At 38.7% G+C, this 19751-nt stretch overlaps 1 protein-coding gene across 9 annotated transcripts in view; it reads left to right on the top strand.

The window, feature by feature from the left end:
• spen (spen family transcriptional repressor) overlaps positions 1–8029 on the top strand; it is a 104562-nt gene extending 96533 nt beyond the window's left edge. For all 9 annotated transcript variants that reach the window (XM_043675716.1, XM_043675718.1, XM_043675721.1 and 6 more), the window contains 4 exons: positions 4611–5036; positions 5536–5730; positions 5878–6036; positions 6706–8029. In XM_043675716.1, coding sequence (XP_043531651.1) covers positions 4611–5036; positions 5536–5730; positions 5878–6036; positions 6706–6837 — 912 coding nt within the window. In that variant the 3' untranslated portion in view covers positions 6838–8029. The remainder of the gene's footprint in view (positions 1–4610; positions 5037–5535; positions 5731–5877; positions 6037–6705) is intronic.
• The last annotated feature ends 11722 nt before the right edge of the window (positions 8030–19751 follow it).

The following is a 19751-nucleotide window of genomic DNA, read 5'->3' as shown; positions in this document are numbered from 1 at the left end:
CTCGCTCCCCTCGCACCTTAAACCTGCGTCCCCTAGTAATTGACCCCTCCATAATGGAAAAAAGCTTCATACTTTCCACTGTATCCATGCCGTTCACAATCTTATAAACTTCTACGACATCACCCCTCAACCTCCTGCATTCCAGTGAAAACAAACCCAGTCTAGCCAACCTTTCTTCATAGCTATAATCCCCTATACCAGACAGCATCCTGGTAACTCTTTTCTGTACTCTCTTCAAAGCATCCACAACCTTCTGGTAGTGTGGTGACCAGAACTGTATGCAATATTCCAAGTATGGCCTAACTAAAGTTCTAGAAAGTTGCTGCACAACTTGTCTATCCTTCTACTCAATGCCCCTTCCAATGAAGGCAAAAATGTCATTGGCCCTTTGTACAACTTTATCTACCTGTGCTGCGACCTTCAGTAATCTGTGGACCTGAACACCCAAATTCCTCTGCATATTGATACTCCTAATGTTTCTGCCATTCACTGTATAGTTTCCACTTGTACTTGACCTTCCAAAATGCTTTAGCAGTGTCTACTTTCTCATTTGGTCAAAAATGCACTAATCTGTTTAATTTGATTTATTATTGTTTCACATACCAAGAGACAGTGAAATGTTTTTGTTTTGCTTGCTAACCAGACTAATCATACCTTACACAAGTACATCAGGATAATAGAACAGAATGTAGAATATAGTGTTATAGCTACAGAGAAAGTGCAGAGAAAGACCAACTCTAATGTACAAGAAATTGTAAGTCTGATAACAGTGCGGAAGAAGCTATTCTTGGATCTGTAGGCACGTGTTTTCAAACTTTTGTATCTTCTGCCCGATGGAAGAGAATATAACTGGGTGGGAGGGGTTTTTTATTGTGTTGGCTGCTTTCCCAAAGCAGCAGGAAGTGTATACTGAGTCAGTGGAAAAAAGATTGGTTTTCGTGATGGATTGGGCTGCATTCACAACTCTCTGAAAATCCTTGTGGTCTTGGGCAGAACAGTTACCGTACCAAGCTGTGATGCATCCAGATAGGTTGTTTCCTGTGGTACAACTATAAACAGAGTCATTGTGGACGTGTCAAATTTGCTTAGCCTCTGAGGAAGCAGACATTGGTGTGCTTTCTTGACTGTCAAATAAATGTGGATGTACCAGGACAGATTGTTGGTGATATTTACTCCTTAGCATTTGAAGCTCTTGACCACTTCCACCTCAGCACCATTGGTACAGACAGAGGCATGTCCCCCACTACACTTCCTGACGTCATTGAGCAGCTCCTTCATTTTGCTGACATTTGAGGGAGAGATTGTTGTCTTTATACTATATCACTAGGCTTTGTATCTCTTTTCTGTACTCTGTCTCATAGTTGTTTGAGATCCAATCCATTACAGTGGTGTCATCAGCAAATTTGTAAAGGGCCTCAGAGCTGAATTTTGGCCACATGGTTGTGAATGTATAAGGAATATAGTAAGGGGCTGAGTATGCAGCCTGCTGTTTAGGATTATTGTGGAGAAGATCTTGCCGCCTATCCTTACTGATTATAGTCTACGGATCTAGAAGTCAAGGATCTGGTTGTAGAAGAGGTAACAGTGTCCAAGGTCTTGAAGTTTGGAGATAAGTTTGGTTGGCATTATGGTGTTGAGGGCAGAGCCAACGTCAATAAATAGGAGTCTGACATAGATGTCATTGTTATCCAGATGTTCCAGGGATGAGTGTAGAATGAGGGAGATGGTGTCTGCCATGGAACTATTACAGTGATAGGCAAATTATAGTGGATCGAGGCAGCGGTTGATGTGTACCATTACTAATGTCAAGAAGCATTTCATAATGAGGGATATCAGAGCCATCAGGCAGTAGTCATTAAGGCATGTTGCCTGATTGTGCTTTGTCACCAGGATGATAGTGGTCGTTTTGAAGCAGGTGGCAACATCACATCATAGTAAAGAGGGTTTAAAGATGTCAGAAAACACTCCTGCCACCTGGTCTGCGCAGGATCTGAGTGCATGGCTGGGGACTCCCATCTGTGCGAATTGCTTTCTGTGGGTTCACTCTCAGTAAGGCCGATCTGATATTTGCGGTGGTGACTGTGGGTATGGGTGCACCTGAGGCTGTTGGGGTAGGTGACATCATTTCACTGTTCTTCTGTTCAAAATGTGCATAGAATGCATTGAGTTCATCAGCGAGGGATGCATTGTTGTCACTGATTCTCTTAGACTTCATGTTGTAGCCCGTTATGTAGGCCTTGTATTTGGGTGGTTCGTCTGGGAGCTAGTTTAGTCTGTATTGTCTCCTGATGTCCTTGATGGCTTTGCAAAGATCATTCCTAGATTTCCTGTATAGGCTAGAGTCACCTGACTTGCTTGCCTGAGATCTGATCTAGAAATTTCTCCTGTGTAATTCAGAAACTTTTCCCTTTATACTATGCAGTTTTAAAAAAACCTTGCATTTATACTGTACTTTTCACAATCACCAGATGTCTCCAAATGCTTAACAATAAGCCAATGTTTTAGTTTTATAAAGTCAATTTTCTGCATAGCAAGATCTCTAAGTAATAATATCTTATTGATCAGATCTGTTATGGTAATATAGACTGAGGGATAAATTTGATGAAGACACTGGGGTGATGGTCCGTGCTCTTTGAATGATATCTTGTCTGTTGTATTGACTTGAAAGTATGCAGGCTCATCAAAATATGACATCTTTGACATTGTAGCACTTGGTCAGTAGTGCACTTACGTGAAAATCTGAAGAAATGTTTGAGTCGCTGAAGTGAATCTTAAACCCATGGCATTCTGACTGAGTCAGGTACTACCATCAAACCAAAGCGGTGCTAAACGCTATAGCACTGTAATTTCCATTAAGTAATGTTGCAGTATAAAGAAATCAAACGTTTTGTAGATGTGAACAACACTGCACTAATGAGTGTTGTTGATGTAAACTATTTATTTGAATATGGTTTTTATAACTAAATTGTTTCAGTTTATGTTTTCCCTTTTTTAAACAAAAATCTCTGCCACTCTGAAGCATTTATAGATGATATTGAGAGGATTCTGTATTTGAATTCTGTCCTTGAATACACTTACACAACAGAATTGAAAGTTATCATGTTCTGTCATTGTGTCGACGTGCCTTGATTGTGGACAGTTTTATTCTTGAGTAAAATGTAAAAATAGAGATCTTATTTATTTACTGGATCTGCAGTTGCCTGTGGTAAAGCCTGTCATTGATACTGTCTTGTAAGGTAGTCTGTGCCCCTTCACTTTCCCCCAGCTTTTTGAGATGATTTCCTTCTTCCACCTTCAATGCTGTTATAAATTTTGTCTCCCTTTAGGTCCATGGGACTGGTTGTTTTCAAATATGTTGGCCTAGAATTAACTGATCTTTGATAGTTCAACATTGTTATAATTTTAAAAGTGTTTTTCAATGCCCTGGAATACTTAATTGTTTTTGCTCCATTTGTAAGTCTGTGCCCCCCCCTGCCCCCGCCCCAAAATCCACTTTTGCTTGCCATGCTGCAGAACTTTTTTTTCCTCGAAAGATGCCTCCTAAAGACTTGGAATGGACCTACCATCCAATTTTGATGAGAAGCAACCACTTCAGACCAGAGGACTTCTACAAACATCAGCTTTTAGACCTTTCTGGGAGAGATCCTATTGCATATGGGATGCTTGTAAAGACACTGAAAATTTGAACTCCTCTCATCTCCAATCTATTGTTTTCTACTTTCTTTTCGTGCTAAATGTTCTTACCATGCTGTTTGTCTCTCCTTGAGGGATATTTGTAGATAATATTTGTATCGTTTATGCTTATTCATACAATCCAAGCTGCATCCATAGTATATTTGTTTTTTATGTCTAGCTATTGGTAATTTTATGTATGCTGATTTCATTATTTATAATGAACATTGCTAATTTATTTCATTTGAGGCTTTACCTTCAACACCAATTCTGTCTTCAACAGTTAAGACTTAAAATAGTTCAAGATTTCCTCTTTGCATTGAACTTTTATATTCCAGCTTATAGATAAATATGTACAAACAATTGTGCAGGAAGGTTCAAGGCTTCTCAAAACATAGATTGTGCCACCACCTATATTTCTGTCTTTAAAAATCTAAAGTTCTCCTTTTGCCACATCTGTACTCCACCACCACAAAGTCATGTCAATCAAAGAAATGGTATTTTGGGAGCCATTGAAATATTTCCCTCTAACAGCATACCAACTAATCATACTCAGTTATTGGAAATTTATATCAGTCCATTCTGAACGAATTCTCTGTGAAAGTATCAATTAAGAATGTAATTCTAGATTTTGTAAAAATTTAATATGGTAAATTATTAACTTGTTCCTATCGGTGGCTTCAACTGAAATGCTCCAAAATATTTTTGGGATAGAACCTAGTTCTCAATGACCGAAAAGACCAAATACCAGATGACAGTCTGGCAAAAATTGAGAAATTAGCAGAATTCTCTGCAATTTAGTTCAGAGCAGCTTTCAGCTTGAATAGAACCTTCAAATCAAAGACTCAAATGATAACACTTTATAATGCTAATGTGGGGATGTGTTGGATACAGGAATATTTTCAGTGCTATGTGTAAAACTGTTTATTATTTAATAGGGTATTTCAGAAGGGGAACATGTACATCCTGGCCAGAGAAGTAAAACTCCACAAATATCCCAGGATACTAAGGGATCTACAGCTTCTGAGCATCCTCATCATGTATCTATCACCAGACTAACAGGGCAGATGGAATTGCACTCTCCTCACTTACAGCATCTACAGAGAGAGAGGGTACAGCCGGAAGCTAATCTAACTTCTTATCCTTCTCCAACTGGAGTGTCTATGCCAATCAAGCATGAACTATCCTCACCACACCAACCCCTAACTCCAAAACAACCATCTTTTATCTCCACACAATCCTCAACACCAGGAACAGCCCCATCACCGGTGATATCCAGGTCAGACCCTCCAACTACTGGAAAGCAGGAGCCACAGCCACCATCGGGCTCACAGAGACCTGTGGATATGGTTCAGCTTCTCACAGTAAGCCGCAATTTATTATATCAAAAAGATTAGCTTCAACTTATCAATTAATATAAAAGTTAATTTTAAATTGTATATACTCAAAGTTTTCAAAGATTTGTGAAATGTTGAATTTGAATATAGAGTTTGGCTTAACTGGTATAAGCATCAGTCTGTTCCTTCTGTTATAACTGTTACCTTTGTTTTTATGATCGTTTTGCTTCTCATCTGCTCCACTTTGTTTCGGACTTCATATTTATTTCTTGTATTTTTTTTTCTAAAACTGTTTTTCTAAAACTCTTTAACTTGCAAATGAATTCGAGGAATAAACCACTTTTAAATCAAACTTCCTTAACATTGAGAATGATCCTGACTGAGGTGAGTAATTTATCTTGTTTAGCTGAAAGAAATCTCATTAAATACCTGTTCTCATTTCACTTGTTTCTCTTGCACTTGTGTAAAGCTAGCATTAGTATCAATGCCCTTCAAATGTATAATTTAAACTATTTATTCCTTTTAGAAATACCCAATTGTATGGCAGGGGCTGTTGGCTCTGAAGAATGACACAGCAGCAGTGCAACTCCATTTTGTGTCAGGCAACAATGTGCTGGCACACCGGTCACTTCCAGCGCCTGAAGGTGGGCCTCCTCTCAGAATTGCTCAGCGTATGCGGCTGGAGGCAACGCAGCTAGAAGGTGTAGCACGTAGAATGACGGTAAGTGTCTTGATTTGGGGTAGTTATGTACTTAAAGGCTGTGAATGTTTTGTCATCTTAAACGTGTCTTTCAACATTAAGATTATAATTTGGGCAACTGCAGTGTAAATAATTGTTGGAATGAAGATCTCTCTTTTTGTTTTCTAGGTTGAAACTGATTACTGCTTATTGTTGGCTTTACCATGTGGTCGTGATCAGGAAGATGTAGTGAGTCAGACAGAGTCATTGAAGGCTGGCTTTATTAGCTATCTACAACTAAAACAAGCTGCTGGAATAATCAATGTTCCAAATCCTGGCTCAAATCAGGTATATGATCAACCAGAAATTCAACAGCATGTTTTCTATCACCATGGGACAGAACAGAAGATTAATGCAGCCACCCATGAGTGATGCTCTTAACATCGAATGCAGCACACAAAAGTATCAATTTGAATTAATTTCACTGCAGTAACTGGAAATACCCTTATGTCGCCAACAACTGAAGACAGCTTAGAACACAAATTGCTTCAGGATTGTAAATCCATTCCAGTAGGCTGTAGGAACAGGCTATTTTCAATTTGTAATAGGATGCTGAAAACAATATTATGTACTTAGGCAGAGACATTTCATATCAGCAAGGCAGGAGAGTTTCTTACTCATTCTCCAATTCCCTACATTTCAGAAGGGGAATTTGGTCAGTTTTAAAATTGTGCACACTGATTTGATTCAAAGGAGAGGTATTCACATTTTTAGATCACCAGCATACTTGAATGAGGCTGTTATTTGCAGACCCACAATTAATTAAAATTAAATCTTTGTTGGCAAACCAGTTTTTGCATTTCAACATGAAATGTTGTTTGAGATTCATCAAGAATTAGTTAGCATGTTAGAATGTAACATATTTTGTGAAAGTTACTCTACAGAAAACCTGCGATTTTTAAAAAATATATGTTTTGGAGGCTCCACCCACTGATCCTGTGCATTTTCTCTTTACAGCCTGCTTATGTTCTTCAAATATTCCCACCCTGTGAATTCTCTGAAAGTCATCTGTCCCGTCTAGCCCCAGATTTGCTGGCCAGCATCTCCAACATCTCCCCTCATCTAATGATCGTCATTGCTTCAGTGTGAGCATTTGGTTCGCTCTCGTTTTTAATCTTTGACTCCGTTACACTGCCAACTGCCAATCTTCTTCCAAGCAAGGCCCGACTTGGACAATGGGCAGCTACGTGTTTACAATGTTTCCGGCCCTGGGCGAACTGGTGGCTCCAGTGGCAGAGTGGAAACCCCTCTGTGTAATCCTGCACTCTCGGCGATTCCTGTTTATGTGAATTGGGATTACCATTGCACTATATTAGTGACTTGGTGACTGTATGGCAGTAGATTGCTATGGATCTTATCATGGTAGCATCCTGGACCCCTCTGATGAACTTGAAGGCAGGACCTCAGAATCTCTACCTGTTTCAGCAGGGCCAGAGTTGGGATGCTTTTCAACCCCACCATCAGTTATAATGATCAACTTTTTCATTTTGTAAATCTCCCTCCTTTGAGAGGGAATCAAATGGGCTGAATTCTGAGAGAAGAGGGATGAACGGTTTAAGCTGAAAAGGTGAATAAAGCTGATGGCAAATGCTGAATCCTTGGAACCATGAATTCAAACTTTACTGAGATGAAAAGAAACATACAATTTTACCTGTGCCAAAATGCATTTTCAGAGAAATCTTATTTTCATATGCGGACTTTGTACTTTCATTCATTCTTAAGTGCGCTTCACTACTCCCTAACGCTGCCCTTCAAGATGTGAGAGTATTTTATGCTTGTCAGGACATCTCTTCGGTCTCATTAATTTATAAATTCTTTCCACAGTCTTTTCTTTGTTTTTTTTAATCCCTTTGTTGTTTGGAGCAATCGAAGTCTGATTTAAGCCCATGTGGTGAAAAGTGGTCTCCAATATGCAGCAAAACTGGTACTGACTAAACAAGTCCCCGTACTTCTAATAGGATGGGGATGCAAGGGGACTGGTACTCCCAAGAAAACAGGGGCTGTGCTGTCTGAGCCAGCCATGAACGCTGTAACTACCTACTGGCAGCAAACGGTCTCCTTGTACTTTTTAATGGCGTTTGTACATAGTACTTTTGGAATTCTGTGCTTTGGTCTGATCTGATTAACTTGTGTAAAAAAGAAAGGAACCCCAACCCCACACAGACTTGAACCGTGTTACACAGTGCTGTAAATATTTGTAAAACTCAAAACAATTCTTTCATGGTAATGTTGAAGGCACTTATAATTTTGATACACAGAATAAAAATCTTAGCACATTACAGAAGATATGACATTTTTCTCTCTCGACTGAGCATGTAAATAGCCTGCGAGCTGATATTGTTTAATCCCTTGACAACCGACATTTTAAGATTGGCTATAAATGCATAACTACCTTTTTTAATTAGTAGACAGTTAAGCTTTCTCTGTGTCTTGTCAACATCATTTGTTTCTGATTGCACAATCCACAAATTGTGGTAGATGCATTTTCTGGAATTACCTTGTAACCATGGATTCCCAAGAGATTTCAAAAAGTAGCTGTACTAATGAAAGTCTTAATTCCAACACTATAGCTGTAAGGTATCTTGTGCATATATAGCTATATAACTATACTGTCAGTGAACTTGGAGCAATTAGAAAAAACAGTACCAGTTTGCTAAAGCTAAGGAATGTATATTTTTCTTGATTGTTTTTAATCCTTCTCACTTAATTCAGCTGGATGCATGGGCAAGGGAACAACTAATTTATTATGTCTTTTACATATGATGATGCAGTGTAGATGACTCACTTGAAGTTGTCACGGTAGTCTATTATCTTTATTCTGTCCAGTTATTAGTAGCTCCACTGGTACATGTCTAATATGGTTCCACAATTTAAATTGCTATTTAACACTACTTTTGTTTAGTAGAAGTAAAAAATGCTGTGCCAATTTTGAAAAGTTTTGAGGAACAATTTGAGTTGGTGCATAAATGTTAGTGTCATAGTCCTAAACCAGAAATTTGGGTTTTGTAGGTTTTTCAAAGAAATGATTAATTTGTACTTTTGAAGTCTCCAACATAGAACAACAGAATTTTATAATTCAGTCATTCTGACTTAAGGTGCTTTGTGCATGTCTTTCATTTGTTATTGACTTCATAGTTGTCTGCAAAGGGTTTCAGTCCTGGGAAAGGTCAAGCTTTTTTTTAACCTTTTTTATACTGAAAAATGAGATTTTTGGTAACCTTTTTACTGATTGGAGCATCATAGCTATTTTACAACTATTGGTCATCTTTGTTAAACAAAATGTTTATAGCCTATTGTGCTTGCACAATCTAACACAGTTGGAGTTTGGAAACTGATTTTATCTTTGAGAGTCTGGTACAGCAGATCCTGTGCACATTATACTCCTGTAACATCAAGACATTTTGTACTGTAAAAATCTTTGTTTACTAGGCAGTTACTAGGTGAAGACATAAACGAGTGATTTAAATTTCTAAATGGATGTTGAGATCCAATCTTGCAGTCCTTACAACAAGATAAAACCATGATCTGCAGCTGCAAGTCTAGCAGGGTTAATCAAAGCCTGTGTAAATTCTTGATGGTTACCATTAAACCAGGGTAGGAGTTAACACACACACAACCTTGAATCAAATCAGGATATTTTTAAAAAAAGACAGGTTGGAGACAGACTTCCCTGTTAGTTCACAGATTTTATTTTTGAGAGTAGCCAAAGTGTATGGCCCAAGAAGAGCCCTGCATTCAATCTTTATATTGTGCTGAGTTGACTTCCTAGAGGGAGGATGATAGAGACGATACAGTTGACTTCATTGCTTTTGTGTCAGGAGAAATAAATTATCCAGTGTTCCTTATAACTACGCTAAGTACTATTCAGTCATTTCCACTGTGTGTGTTTGAGAGATCGAGCAAGCAAATGTGGAGATATGTGGTAAGAAATAGTTTTGCAGTCCCTAAATAATCTGCTACTCATCAGGGCTGACCTGTCATAGTGGGTTTCATTGAGTCATTTATAAATACTATGACTAATAAATTCCAGAATATTGACTAAATAAAGAATTTTTTTTAAGTATATTCCTAGTTGATATCAGCATGTGATGTTAGGTCTTTGTGAACTACTGGCTAATTTGATGCAATTGAAGGACATAGTCCTGCAGCATTGATTGGACTGGAGTTACACACTTGGTGTGAATTTCTTCCCTAATGTATATTAATGAATTAGTTGTGTTTTATGATAGTCCGACAGTTAATTAGCCACTTCTACTGATATCAGTTCCTTATTTCAGAGTTTTTTTGATATTGATATGTTTGCTTTCAGACTGTCATGGTAGAATTTGAACACGTTCCCTAGATGGGCAATCAACCCATCCATTACACAATACTAGTTTCCAACAATTTAGCCATACGTTTGATAACATCGATATTATAGGTGCTTCCTTAGACTGTGAAACTATTTAGATGATTTTTATGTTTTCCTTAGGCTGTAAAATTCAATAATTCTGTTTAGATTGCCATTCCTTTTTGAAAGAACTACCTAATTTAATTCCATGTCCCTGCATTTTCATAAGTTTAGGTAGGAGTAACCCATTCAGCCCATTGAGCATACTGTGCTAGTCATTAAAATTGCAACCCATAACTTCCTTTTACTGCCAGATTGTCTTAACCCTTAATCAAAAATCTATCCCAGTTACAATATTTAAAAGACATTTGGACAGGTACATGGCTAGGAAAGGTTTAGAAGGATATGGGCAAAGTTCATGCAGTGCAACTGGTTCAATTTCGGAAACTTGGTTGAACTGGATGAGTTAGACCAAAGGGTCTATTTCTACTACTACATGAATATACTGCATCTAATGCTCATTAGGAAAGAGAATTCCAAAGACAAACAGCCTTCTGACAAAGGAAATTTGTCCTCCGTTTCATTTTAAATAGAAGACCCTTTGTTTTTAAACAATGGCCCTTAGTTTAAGATTGTCCCATAAGAGAGAATATCTTCTCAGTACCCTCAAAAACCCACTGAAAACCATTTGTTTCAATTAAATCACCTCTGATACTTCTGAACTCAAGTACAGACCCAATGTGCTGAGTCTTTCATCATAAGATACCTCTTTTGTCCCAGAAATCATCTCAGTGAGCTTCCAATGCAAGTACATCCCTCCTTGGGATAAGAAACCAAAACTAAATGGTCTTCAAGATGTGGCCTCACTAAGGTTTTGTACAGCTGTACCAACACTTCCTGACTTTTATTTTCTCACCGTCTTGCAATAATAAAGGCCTACATTCCATTTGCCTAATTATGTGCTGTAACCACATACTAATCTTTTGTGATTCATGGACAAGGATCCTAGAATCGTCACTGCTGCAGTATTCTACAGTTTGTCATTTAACTTACATTCTGCTTTTCTATTCCTGTCAAAGTGAGAATCTCATTTCCTACATTATATTCCGTTTGCACATTTATTCGCTCACTTGTTTAGTTTATCTATATTTCTTTCCAGATTCTCTGCATTCTCCTCACAACTTGCTTTCCTACTGATCTTTGTATTATCAACAAATTAGGTTCAAAATGGTAGTTTCATTGCAGTATTACTTTACAGATGTATTAATTTATATTCCACCAGTTATCGTGGTGTATTTTGAACCACTTTTCCAGATTTAGTCTAGGCCTCTGGATTACTAGGCCAGTAGCACCATCATTATGTTTCTGCCCCCCCCCCCCCCCATAAATAGCTATTGGTTTCCCTTTATTTTATTTTCACAAAACCATTTTGACTATGCCTGATTGTGTAATATGAGTTTCTAAGGCTCCTGCTACTACCTTCTGAATAATGGTTTTTAGCAGTTTCCCAATACTGGTGGTAGACTGACTGACTGACTGGCCTATAGATTCCTGGTTTCATGACACCTTCTTTTCTTAAACAGTGTTGCATTTGTCATTTTCTGATCCATTCAGAATCTTGGGAATGTTGAAAGATAACAATCATTGCAACCACTGTCTCTTTCACCACCATCTTTCAGACTTAAGTTGCAGGTCCAGGGGACTTTGAACCTTTAGTCCCACTTGTTATCCCAGTACTTGCCCTCTCTCAATTCTCCCTCCCATTTCCCTCTTGACTTTATACTAAGGATGCTTTCTGTGACATCTGCTATGAAGGCAAATACCTGTTCAGAGTTCCTGCCATTTCCTTTCCAAAATTTCTCAGTCTCACTCTTTAAGGAACCAATACTTAAATTAGCAACTCAACTGAAATCAAAATACTGTGGATGTTGGAAATCTTAAGTGTCCTATTTGTCCTGAAGTCTGCTGATATTCTACTCATTGTTCACTCTGCCAAGTTTTGTATCATCTGTAATTTTTGAATTATACTCATTGTATCCAAGTCCAGATTGTTCATGTAAAACAAGAAAAGTTTTTTTTTTATATGATTCTAGGGGGTCTCACTGCTTTCCAGTCAGAAGACCATCTAGAACAAAGAACAGTACAGCACAGGAACAGACCCTTCGACCCATCAACCCATGATGCCTTTCTGAGCTTAAAAACTTCTCCATTTTGCCTGTATCCCTCAATTCAGTTCCTATTTGCATATCTGTCAAAATGTCTCTTAAATGTTGCTATTGTACCTGTTTCTACCACCTATGGGTGCACATTCCATGCACTTACCACCCTCTCCCTGAAACAAAACTTGCCCCTCTTATCTCCTTTAAACTTTTCCCCTTTTACTTTAAACCTATATTCCCCTAGTAATTAACAATTCTATCTTTGGAAGAAGACTCTATCAATTTTGTAAACTTCTATTAGGTCACCTCTTGGCCACCTCTGTTCACTGCTGTTCCCCTCCTGTCCATTAGCCAATTACTATCCAAGTTACCTTCCTTCCTTTAGTACCATTTACATCTATTTACCACATTAGTCTGTTTTGTGGTGCTTCATTTAATTCCTTTTGAAAATTCTTGTATGTAATGTCTATGCACTCCTTTTATCAACTTACTTTATTATCAAATAACTCAAGTTAATTAGACTCAGTTTGCCTCCAACAAATCCATGTAGGTTGCCCATAATTAATCCATACTTCTCAAAGTAATAATTAATTTAGTACTTGACAATAGACTCTAGTAGTGTCCTCTTGTGGTGCAGTGGTAGTGTCTCTGGCTGTGGACCAAAGGGACCTGGGTTCAAGTCCCATCTGTTCCAAATGTATGTAATAACATCTCTGAACAGGTTGATATAGGACAATATCTAAACTCTTGTGCAATGGTAGTGTCCCTCCCTCTGGCTCAGGAACCTGGGTTCAAGTACCACTTGCCCCAGAAGTGTGCAGTAAAATCTCTGGACTGGCTGATTTAGAAAATATATAGACTCTACTAGTTTCCCCACAAGTAACGTTAGATGATAACAGGTCTTTGTCTCATGTTTATTTGAGAAGGTTTTCTGCTATTGGTTGAGCTGCAGGTACCTTCAGAGTTGGTCAATTTTCTGCACTCCCTGTAGTACAATAAACATTCCTGTTTGGTTAGAAAATCTCCATTTTAAAGAAAGAGGTATGAGGTAATCCGGAGGTTTATAAAATGATCAAAAAGAATAAATTGTATTTAAATTGATGATTTGTTCTGATTAAATAGATTGGGTAAGACCAAGGGTCACAATTTTAAATTGTATTAAACCAGATGTAGATTAATGACAGTAGGTGGTTCTTTTTGCCAGGGAATAGTTAGCTTTTGGAATAGGCTGCCCTCTTGTCTTGGTAGGCACCATTGTTAAATTTCTTCAAGATCTGCATGTATTAAGAAATCAATCTCTTAACAACAGTTAAGTACTAAATAGAATTTTAAGGGTGAGAATCTGCTAGTGATGTCCTGGCCTTGTTTTTGATTGCTTCAACGACTTAGCCATTTCACAGATTTTGTTGTCTCCAGATAAACCCAGATTTTAATTATCATACAATCTGTTTTTTCACCTTTCCCAAAGTTCACCTGAATTGGAATGGAATGGGGAATTTATTTATTGTGATGCATGAACTATCATAATTGTATGGGAGAGGCCAGATAGTCCAGTGTGCCTTTTCCTATTCTCTGTTCACTGTTGATAGGTATTTTGCTAAATAATATGTGCAAATGAACAGAAACTATTGCAAATTGAGCTGGCTGTAGAGGTTGGAATAGTAGCCCTGAAAAGATTGCAATGTCAGGCAGGGAGGGGGAAGGGGGGGTGAATGTAGATGTCGATGTCATGTGAGAATGGGATTTGACTTGGTATTGATCATACTGGTTTGCAACAGAGTTGCATTCCTATAGGCACAAAACAAGTGCTGATTCAACCATGATTAACACGAGAAGTTAAAGATGCTCAAAATTTCCAGAGAAAGTAGGAATCCTGAGGATTGGGAGCATTTTAGAATTGTTCAAAGGATGCCAAAAACGCTGATAGAGGAAATATGATATGAAAGTCAACTAGCAGAAACATAAAAAGCATTTTAATAGACCATGCAGAAAGGAAAATATTACAGAGACAAATGTAAACCCACTACTGGCAGAGTTTTATACCGGGAATAAGGAAATGATAGAGAATCTAAAGAAGTATTTTGTGTCAGTTTTCATGAAAGAAGGTACAGACTTGATCCTGGAAGGAACTAGTGAGAGTGCAGAACTGAACAAGTTTGTATCAGTTAAAAAGAAAGTACTATCAGAGATATCAATTGTAACTGGAAGTTATTAAATCCCCTGCATGATCTGTGTCCCAAGATAGTGGTTACATTAGTGGTCATCTTCTAAAATTCTGTAGATTCTGGAAAAACATCAACAGATCATAGGATTGAAAATGTACTTTCACTATTTAAGAAACGAAGGATAGAGAAAACAGATCTACAGACCTGGTAGGCTGTTATCAGTAGTTAGCAAGATTAGAACTCATGGGATTGGGGTAATATACTAGTGTGGATTGAGAATTAATAAACAGAAAGCAGGAATAAATTGGTCATTCTCAGTTTGTCATATAGCGACTAGTAGGTTACCACAAGGATCAGTGATTGAGCCCGTTATTCACAATCTATATCAATGATTTGGTTAGTGAGACTGAATTTAACTAGATGGGAATGAGAGTTATGAGGAGGATGCAAAGAGGATTAAAGGGATTTAACCTGGTTACGTGAGTGGGCAAAACTTGAAAAATGTAAAATAATGTGGAATGACATGAAGTTATCCAAATGCAGAGCATTTTTAAAATGGTCAGTGGTAAATGTTGATCTCCAAATATCTGTACTTATTCATAAATCATTGAAAGTTAACATGCAGGCTCAGCAAGTAATTGGGAAGTTTGGTGAATCATTGAAATTCTATACCACAAAGGGCTATTGAGGCTGTGCCATTGAATATATTAAAGGCAGAGATTGATACATTTCTAGACATTAGGTGATATGGGGATAGTGCAGGAAAATAGCATTAATATAGGTCAGTCATGATTTAGTTGAATGGTGCCTTGAGGGACTGAATGGTTTACTGCTCCTACTTCCTATGATACCCACTCTCAAACAAATATATATAGTACAGAAACAGGCCCTTTGCCTCTCCGAGCCTGCATCGACACATTATGCCCTTCCATACTAAAACTGGCTTCACTTACAGGATTCGTATTCCGTTATTCCCTTTCAATTTATGTATTTATCCAGGTGTTTCTTGAACGCTCCACTGTGTCTGCTTCCACCACCATCTCTGGCAGCATGTTCCAGGCATTCGCCACCCTTTGTGAGAAAGATTTGCCTCACACAGCTCTTTTCAACAACCCCTACCCCTGCACCTTAAACCCGTGTCTCCTAGGAATTGATTCCTCCACTCTTGGAAAAAGACTCATACTTTCCGCTGTATCCATGTCATTCACAATCTTATAAACTTCTATCAGATCACCCTTCAACCTCCTGCATTCCAGTGAAAGTGGATTCTGGGTAATCCAAGATGGAGGACAGTTAAAATTACTGGCTGTAAGCTGCTCCTTTTTTGAGGTAATATTAGGTGTTGGAGGTGATTTCTACGAATTCCAGGAGCAGCAATTACTGTTTTATACGCTGTTGCATTGTTTTGGAACTTTGGAAAAAAAAGTCAAAACAACAGCAGTTTAAAAAGGAGAAGAGCAGACAAAGGAAGCACATGGTGAGGACAGTGCAGGAGAGAGAGAGAACCTGCACAGTTACCGCCTTTCTGTTTGAATTCGTGTGTCGCTGGACATCGGAGTGCATCTGGGAAAATTAACAAACAGTGAAATTCACAACTAATCTTGGAGGAACTGTTGGGCAAAGTTCACAGTACAGAATCAGATAAGTTAATTGTTTTAAGTCTGTCCAAGAGAAAGGCTGCATAGTGAGTATAGTGGATTCTTTCTTGATTATATGTTTTTGGAGATAAGTCTCTTGACTAAACTTAAAATATAAGCCATAGCTATTAATTTAACCTGGGGCAGTGTTAGTAGAGGAATAAGACGGTGTTATTTTCTGGGTCTGTAGATTGTGAAGAAGCAAAAATGGCCTTTGCAGTGATATGTACTACTTGTCAGATGTGGGAGTTTAAAGAGAGTTTAAGGGTTACTGCGGATTATATCTGCCATAAATGCTGTTGGATGCAAATCTTATGAGATCGAGTGGATCAATTGGAGAGACCGATAGAAGCGATGAGGAATTTGCAACAGCAACAGTATGTGATGGATGGCAGTTATAGGAAGGGGGGAGGAAGTCTCAGATACAGTCACATAGATGGGTAAACTCCAGGAAGGATAAGAGAAGTAGGTAGCTAGTGCAGGAGTCTTTTGTGGATATACCCCTTTCAAACTGTTTTAGAAAATGTCGGGGGTGATGGATTCTCAGGGGAACGTAGCACGAACAGCCAAGTTTCTGGTATTGAGACTGGCGCTAATGCAACGAGGGGTACGTCGGCTTCCAAGAGATCAATTGTGTTAGGGGATTCTGTAGTCCGAGGTACTGACAGGCGTTTCTGTGGCCAACAGAGAAAAAGCATAATGGTGTGTTGTTTCCCTGGTGCCAGGACCAAGGATGTCTCGGAGGGGGTGCAGAATGTTCTAACAGGGGAGAGGGGCCAGCAGGAGGTCATTGTCCACATGAGAACCAACGACATTGGAAGGGAAAAGGTTGAGACTCTGAAGGGAGATTACAGAGAGGCAGAAATTTAAAAAGGAGGTCCTCAAGGGTAGTAAAATCTGGATTACTCCCATTGCTATGAGCTAGTGAGGGCAGGAATAGGAGGATAGAGCAGATGAATGCATGGCTGAGGAGCTGGTGTATGGGAGAAGGATTCACACTTTTGGATCACTGGAATCTCTTTTGGGGTAGAAGTGACCTGTACAAGAAGGACGGATTGCACCTAAATTGGAAGGGGACTAATATACTGGCAGGGAAATTTACTAGAACTGCTTGGGAGGATTTAAACTAGTAAGGTGGGGGGGTGAGACCCAGGGAGATAATGAGGAAAGAGATCGGTCTGAGATGGGTACTGCTAAGAACAGAAGTGAGTCAAACAGTCAGGGCAGGCAGGGACAAGGTAGGACTAATAAATTAAACTGCATTTATTTCAATGCAATGGGCCTAACAGGGAAGGCAGATGAACTCAGGGCATGGTTAGGAACATGGGACTGGAATATCATAGCAATTACGGAAACATGGCTCAGGGATGGGCAGGACTGGCAGGTTAATGTTCCAGGATACAAATTCTACAGGAAGGATAGAAAGGGAGGCAAGAGAAGAGGGGAGTGGCATTTTTGATAAGGGATAGCATTACAGCTGTGCTGAGGGAGGATATTCCCAGAAATACATCCAGGGAAGTTATTTGGGTGGAACTGAGAAATAAGAAAGGGATGATCACCTTATTGGGATTGTATTATAGAAACAAATTTGTAAGGAGATCTCAGCAATCTAAGAATAATAGGGTAGTTATGGTAGGGGATTTTAACTTTCCAAACATCGACTGGGACTGCCATAGTGTTAAAGGTTTAGATGGAGAGGAATTTAAGTGTGTACAAGACAATTTTCTGTTTCAGTATGTGGATGTACCTACTAAAGAAGGTGTAAAACTTGACCTACTCTTGGGAAATAAGGCAGGGCAGGTGACTGAGGTGTCAGTCGGGGAGCACTTTGGGGCCAGCGACCAAAATTCTATTCGTTTTAAAATAGTGATGGAAAAGGATAGACCAGATCTAAAAGTTGAAGTTCTAAACTGGAGAAAGGCCAATTTTGACGGGATGAGGCAAGAACCTTTAGAAGCTGATTGAAGGCAGATGTTCGCAGGTAAAGGACGGCTGGAAAATGGGAAGCCTTCAGAGATGAGATAACAAGAATCCAGAGAAAATTTCTGTCAGGGTGAAAGGAAAGGCTGGTAGGTATAGGGAATGCTGGATGAGTAAAGAAATTGAGGGTTTGGTTAAGAAAAAGAAGGAAGCATATGTCAGGTATAGATAGGATAGATCGAATGAATCCTGAGAAGAGTATAAAGGAAGTATAAATTTGTAATCAGTTTAATAAAAATTAACGGGAGCTGGAGTCTTTTCAATGCTGTTATAATTAGTTTATGGCCAACGGTATCGAAGGCTTTTACTAAATCAACAAAAACTACTGCTAGATTTCACTTGTTCTTTTTAGCACCTTTCATCATAATTTCCAGGATTTTTATGTTCTCCTCACATCCTGCTACGCCGGTCATAAATCCTTTCTGCCTTTTATTCAGATTTATCGCTTTACTAAGTCTATTCGCTACGATTTTTGTAAAGATTCTGAGTATAATTGGCCTTATAGTAATCGGCCTCCAATTATTTATGTCTTTTAACTCTTCTTCTTTGCTCACCTTAGGGATCAGAACCATTCTACTTATTTTTAACTGGTCTGGAATTTTTCCAGTTTTTAACCAAATGGTAAATAGTCTAGGAAATAATGAATTATCCTTATTAAATAACTTGACTATTTCCCTAAGTGTTACCCTATCCGGCCCTGCAGCGGTTTTCACATTCATCGCCTTTACGGCTAGATCCACGTCTTCCACCATCACAGGACCAGTCAGAATGCCACCCAAGGATCCCTCACCTTGACTTTTATATTTAGCAAAACACCTTAAATAATTGTTTTCATTCAAATTTGTTAGTCTCTTTTTAAAATACTCCTCTAACTCTTCCTTGCTCAGGGGACACTTACTCTTAACTGGGGCCCCCATTAGGGTTCTTGCTAAATACTGCCTCTTGGTTTTATATAGAACTTGCATTTCTTTGAATCTTCCCTTCTTTTCACTATACCTTTTCTTGGCTTTATTTTCCTTCTTCTTCTTTCTATGCCCACTATCCCTTAACTTAAAACTTACACTTTTAGTATGAGTTACCTTCTTACCTGTACCATCATCCTTTTCCTTTCCTAATTTATCCATTATCATACCCATGATATTCTCGTGTTCCTTACTAACAGTTTTATTCTTACCCAAGTCATCTTCAATTATTTTCATCAAATCTGTTATCGACCTACCCTTATAACCTTCATATTCCGTAATATTAGTGTTCCCCTGGTCCCTCTGTTTATTCATTCTTTCTTCCTCCAAAACCATATCTACTTAAGAGGGAAATCAGGAGGGCAAAACGGGGACATGAGATAGCTTTGGCAAATAATATTAAGGAGAATCCAAAGGGTTTTTACAAATATATTAGGGACAAAAGGGTAACTAGGGAGAGAATAGGGCCCCTCAAAGATCAGCAAGGCAGCCTTTGTGTGGAGCCACAGAAAATTGGGAGATACTAAATGAATATTTTGCATCAGTATTTACTGTGAAAAAGGATATGGAAGATATAGACTGTAGGGAAATAGATGGTGACATCTTGCAAAATGTCCAGATTACAGAGGATGTCTTGAAATGGTTAAAGGTGGATAAATCCCCAGGACCTGATCAGGTGTACCCGAGAACTCTGTGGGAAGCTAGAGAAGTGACTGCTGGGCCTCTTGCTGAGATATTTGTATCATCGATATTCACAGGTGAGGTGCCGG

This window comes from Chiloscyllium plagiosum, chromosome 34, assembly GCF_004010195.1.
Source record: "Chiloscyllium plagiosum isolate BGI_BamShark_2017 chromosome 34, ASM401019v2, whole genome shotgun sequence".
NCBI lineage: Eukaryota > Metazoa > Chordata > Chondrichthyes > Orectolobiformes > Hemiscylliidae > Chiloscyllium > Chiloscyllium plagiosum.
The sequence above is the reverse complement of the archived record's forward strand: the minus strand, read 5'-3'. Positions and strand labels throughout refer to the sequence as shown.